Genomic DNA, 6,000 nt, shown 5'->3' with positions numbered 1-6,000 from the left:
AACTGATTTGGTTAATTTTATTTTGAAGATCAATGACAGGACTAATAGCGATACCTTGGATCTTCATTTATGCTCCAGCATTCTTTCCACATACCATAATGCTCCACACTAATGAGTATTACTGGTGGGTATTCTTTACCCCTGCCCATCCACAAGATAGATACTTGAAAGTACATTATATTGTCTTCCTCTACACAGCTCAATGCAGAGTAAAGCAATGATTTTATTCTGGAGTAGTAAAAATATTGATCAGTTCTGGAGTAGTAAAAATATTAATCAGCATCATATTAAATGTTAAGTTGATCATATTTTTAAAGGTTCTCAAATGTCAGTCTTCATCACTAAACAAACAATATTGTGTATAGTCAAGATCAGGAAATGTGATAGGTAATTCTACCCACTTTTTGTACTGTTTCTTTAGCATATTATTTTTGAAAACCACTACAAAATTCTTTATTTTGAGACAAGGCAAATCTAAGCCTTTGTGCACCATCATCGTCCCCCAAGCCTGAAAAATAAAAGACAGTGAGAATAAAAATTAAATGCACATTCAATTAAGAATTCCTTTAGACCAAAATAAAAATAAATCCACAGCAATTTACTCACTTGGCCACAGGTTTTGCAGATAATCTCGCCATTTGTTTGATAGTCTACAAATTTCTTTTGTAGGGCTTTGTTTTCTCTCACAGTATAAAGTTCTCTAAAATTATCAAGAAGTAAAAACAAAACAAAACAAAACTCTGAGAATTCACAATGGACAAATATGCAGCCTATGGGTGCATGCTGTTGGACCTGAAGGTCATCCACAGGCATGCGTATCCCGTGTTTTATTCCTTCTCTCCTTCTGCCCCTGCAGATCATCAGCAGATGCCCCCTTTTGCACACTCCTCTCAAGGGTCACGTTGCCTTTGGTGTCTTCTTCCAAGTCGGTCTATTATTCTAATGAAATTTAAGTTGTCCAAAATTGTGAGAACACATATGACTATACACCAAACTAATGTGCCTTGGATCAAAATGGCTTTGGGTCTTACACATCTCCCTCCCTGCCCCAGTGCAATATTTGAAAAAAAAATGACATTTGAAATAGGGATATAATGTGGGGGCTAATGGAGGGGAAGTTCTGAAAAATAATGAGTCTCATTTGTCCTGTTTTGGAAGAACATTCACAATATAACCTACTTCACCTGTTACAGAGAAACCTAAATGGAATCTTCCTGGACTTACTTGAATACTGGTGTCATGTTGACGTGGTGCATCTTCTCTATGACGTGGATATCTTCTCCAGAGCAGGCTAGCTCGCCACAATTCTTGCAGAGGAAGTTTATTAAAGATGGGTTTTCCTTGTAGCACTTTGCAATACTTCTCTTGATTTTCATTTTCTTTTCCATTATACTTTGCATCTGTAATTCTAAAATCTGCATTGAGGAAAAAAAAAAAAAGTGTTTCTTTTTTTTTTCACAGTTTGACTGAAGTAATTCTCCTGGAATTCAGAGATCTTAGATAGTTATGAAAATGTACACTTGGCCATAGTCTAGAAATAAAAATAATGAGGTGATTTCCCCTAAAGAATTTCACATATAATCCTTCCCTGCGATCAAGGAAATGTGGAACCCTCAAGTGTTCTGAAAACAACCTCTTCCATTTTAAACAAGTTCTATTGTGAGAAAATCCTTAGCAATATTCCACAAAAAAAAAAAAAAAACAAAAAAAAAAAACTTGTCCTCTAAACTCTCTCCCTCACCATTAGTTTTAATTCTGTTTCATAAAATAAGTCTAAACCTTCTCTTACACGGAATCTCTTTGAAGAACAAGCACTGCTATTACATTACCAACAGTCTTCTATTACCTGTGATAAGCCTTCCAGTTTCTTTAAATTCACATATTATAATTTCTAGATCCTTCGCTCTCTTAGTTAATCTCTTCTTTACACATTTGTGGCAGAGACTACTAGTTTCCCACCCAGTGTCCATTCTTCCTGGGAACAGAACTATAATTGCATTCTGGGTGGAAATATGCTAGCTAAATGACTACATTTCCAACATAAGATGTTGAACAGAATTTCCAGAATTTGCACTTTTTACCTTTTCCATCTTCCTGACTAAAATGAGCATATGACAGTTGAAATTCAAAAAACTATCTTTGACCTGGATGATGGAAACCAAATACTAAAAGGGCAGAGAAGAGAGAAAGAGAAGAGTCTTGCCTTCCTCACGACATCATGGAGCTATCATATGGATCTAGATAGTCGACTTTTTTTATGAGAGTATGTCCTTAAACCCCTATATTCAAGGCTGTATGGTTAGTGGCACAATTTATTTCATAGCAGAAACAACATAGAGACACAAAACTTGAGATAGATACTGGCCAGTTCTCACATGTATACAAATTCACAGTAGGAAAATCTGGTTCTTAAGTAATTTACCTCCAAACCGAACCTCTCTCAGATGGAAAATTTATATTAAATTGTGGAGGAAGCCATTGTTTTCCTGAAGACTATGGGGGAAGTTTTAGTAAATGTAAACTATCAGTGGTGATGAACAAAGCTGAATGGTCCATGCCTGGCTCTCACCTCTGTTTTAGGCTTTGATTCAAGATAGCCGTATTTAATACAAAAAAGTGAACTAAACCTTGTGAGCAACCCATGGGTCATATGATAATTTAATCGGACAAGTACAAAGACTAATGTCCTGTAAATGATAGCAATGTAAAAGATTAAAGTATTCTGTTTCCTAAAAGTTTAATTAGGTTGTTCTTGTAAGATATTTATAATTCGGTGGGCTGATAAAAGATGATTTGACATAGTACCACATACATGGAGGGCAATCAAGGAACACCTATAGGTCTGACAGGAAAAATAAAAATAAATCTAAGGTTAATATATGGGGAGTCAGCCAGGACACCAGGAACTAAAGGATTAGTTCAAAAATAGTAAAGAATATGAAACAATCAGAGGGGCAAAAATACATTACAAAACTTAAATATCCAGGAGGCACAGCGGCAGTCAGTCAAAGTCTAAATAAAGCGTAATGACATGGGAAAATTTGCTGAGTCATTGTTAGGGAAAATGCTTCAAATCTTCACATTATTTCTAGTAGTCTGGTTTAGAGGCTTTTGGTTAGGTACAGATTCTGTATATGACATGGAAAACAGACCTCCTCTTCTGTGTCAGTGCTCACCATTTATTAGCAGCTACCTGAAAATTGTGTTGAGAAGGATTCTTAACTCAGAAGAAGGATGTACTGGGACCTAGTAGCAAAGTCTACTGCAGCAATGTCTGCCTAGGGAGCCACACAGATTAGTAGTGGAATGTGCCCCTGCATCATTGCCATCCCTGCTCTCAGTCTGTCAGCCTGGAGTAGCTTTCGGAGGGCAGGTCTCTTAGCCAAAGGAAACCTAAGAAGGTAAGTGATTTGGGGCCCCCAGTGACACTGTACTTACTGTAGACATAATCTGGAAAATTTTGACCCATAAACTCTGGAGATGGCCTAGAGTATATCCAAAACACCTGGTCTCAAAATATCAATCTCTGAAAATATCCACTTGATTAACTTTCCAGCGACATTATTTGGCCACAGATGTTTGATTTGACATTACCAACTGTTTGGTTTGCCTTATATTTAAAGGGGTTTTAAAATATAAGTTTGTGTAGAAACCTGGCCAGGAAACCTTGGAGTTGGTTATAGCAATGCACACCAATTTAAAAGCATCCCTTTCGTGAAACTCTATTTAGGGTAGAGCCAATTCCAATGTTAAGAAACTAACATTCACACCCATATGCAAGGGTGTGAATTTTCTTCTAAATGGATTGTTTGCTATTATAGTAGTTACAGTCTTTAATTCAGTGGTATGGGGGATTTCCTGAAATATTGTAGAAATGCATTCTTCCCTCACTACATTCCTCTTGCAGCTCAAATGACTCTACATTAGTAAAGTGAGATGCAGCCGATGACATATTATGTATTTTCTTATCATTCAGATCTAGCTTCAATGTCTCTCCTTCTAAGAGACTTTCCCCAAATACCCAATCTATAGGGTATTCATCAAATAACTTGTTTCATATGGTCTTATTCTAATTCTGTAGCATTTATTCTTATGTGATGCATTTCCTGCTTCATTTTTGTTTCTTGTTCCTCCTCCTCAAATTTCATTATGTGTACTATAAACTAAAGGCCTCATGCGGCAAGGGTCTATATGTGTTATTTGTTACCATGTTCTCTCTCTAGAACATTGCCTGGCACACTTCATAAATATTTCTGGAATGAAAAATTTGTGCCTGTTCAAACAGATTGAGTCAAACCAAAATTACCAGGTTGCCTTCAATGAGTGAGATGTACTAGTCTTTCTGATCAAGGTCAGACTAAATTTATATCATCAAAGTTTATGGTTGATTTCACTGGAATAGCAGTCTGACAATTTCTGCCCATCATGGATCTTGATTCTTTGTATGTGAATCTGGACTAAGCACAGCTCATCCCAACTGGAAATAAAATTCAGCATAATTTCAGTCTTGAGACTTAGCCACAAAACTATCAATGTCAACAACATGCAGCCACTTTAAAGTAAAAAATAAATTCAGAGAGGGCCAATAACAATACCTTACGAGCATACTCCTCTGGGTTCATATTTTGAACATGGTCTATAGCTTTATACATCATTTTCTCTCGGAAATCATTAACTATCTCACGTTCAATAACTCCTGAGTTACTGTGCGCAACCAAAACGTAAGTGCTCTCATCAGCTCTGGCTCGACCACGGGCCTGAGAACATAAAGAAATCAAGTAAATGAAGGGTTATGCTTTTCTGTGAACACTCTCATTTTTGGCCTGGAATGGTATTCATTGCCCCACGTGCCAGTCTTCAAGTAATTTCTCTTTTCTCAGTAAAGTTAGTTATTATCCATTTTTTATAAGTCTTTTCTTTGAAATTCAAAATGCACTTTAATGAACAATGTTCTAGAGCAATGATGGTTAGGTTACCACAACAACCCTCAAGACCTTCAATTATACAAGACCATCCTGTCCACCCTTTTTGTTCCTGAGAACCTTCTTTCAATGAGGGCACCAACATCATTGACTTGCAAGAGGGAGACACGCCTCCGGCCTGGTAGGAGGGATGGATATCTCTGACCTTGACACCATGGCTGTTGAGAATACAGTTCTGTTCCTGATATCTATGCTGAATTTTGAGCACCCTTGCCCATGAAAACATGATCATCATAGTGATAAATTTCTATAGTACCCTTTAGAAATTGATACTTAGGAACATTTTGAGTAACAGAAAATATTGTGGCATGGCCCAGGAACCTAACTACCAACTATAATATTATCTGTATAAAAATGCATTCAGTGCAATAAACTGTGAACAAGCTAACTCTTGAAATACAATTATTTCCTAATTTGGTGGTTATCTGGTTATCTTAGTCTTCTATGACTTCTCTTCCATGCCAAGGTACAATTTAATGTATTTTAAAAAGAGACTTTAGGATAAAAGACCTCAACATGAGGCAGGAATCTATCAAAATACTAGAGAACATAGGCAGTAACCTCTTTGACAGTGGCCACGGCAACTTCTTTCAAGACATGTCTCCAAAGGCAAAGGAAACAAAAGTGAAAATGAACTTTTGAGACTTCATCAAGATAAAAAGCTTCTGCACAGCAAAGGAAACAGTCAACGAAACAAAGAGGGAACCCACAGAATGGGAGAAGATATTTGCAAATGACACTACAGACAAAGGGCTGATATCCAAGATCTATAAAGACTCCTCAAACTCAGCATGTAAAAAACAGATAATCAAGTCAAAAAATGAGCAGAAGACATGAACAGACACTTCTCTAAAGAAGACATAAAAATGGCTAACAGACACATGAAAAAATGTTCATCATCATTAGCCATCAGGGAGATTCAAATCAAAACCACATTGAGATACCACCTTATACCAGTTAGAATGGCCAAAATTAACAAGAAAAGAAACAACAAGTGTTGGAGAGGATATGGCAAAAG

At 36.7% G+C, this 6,000-nt stretch overlaps 1 protein-coding gene across 3 annotated transcripts in view; it reads right to left on the bottom strand.

The window, feature by feature from the left end:
* The window catches only part of IFIH1 (interferon induced with helicase C domain 1), a 55,207-nt gene continuing 49,207 nt past the window's right edge, over window positions 1-6,000 (bottom strand). For 2 of the 3 annotated variants that reach the window (XM_004743961.3, XM_045066818.1), the window contains 4 exons: window positions 4,596-4,757; window positions 1,225-1,415; window positions 607-700; window positions 1-508 (listed from right to left, as the gene is read on the bottom strand). In XM_004743961.3, the coding sequence (XP_004744018.1) occupies window positions 329-508; window positions 607-700; window positions 1,225-1,415; window positions 4,596-4,757 (627 nt within the window). In that variant the 3' untranslated portion in view covers window positions 1-328. The remainder of the gene's footprint in view (window positions 509-606; window positions 701-1,224; window positions 1,416-4,595; window positions 4,758-6,000) is intronic. The other variant, XM_045066819.1, reaches the window with a different exon arrangement.

This window comes from Mustela putorius, unplaced genomic scaffold (genome assembly GCF_011764305.1).
Source record: "Mustela putorius furo isolate JIRA1106 unplaced genomic scaffold, ASM1176430v1.1 tig00003869_pilon_pilon_pilon, whole genome shotgun sequence".
Classification (NCBI taxonomy): domain Eukaryota; kingdom Metazoa; phylum Chordata; class Mammalia; order Carnivora; family Mustelidae; genus Mustela; species Mustela putorius.
The sequence above is the reverse complement of the archived record's forward strand: the minus strand, read 5'-3'. Positions and strand labels throughout refer to the sequence as shown.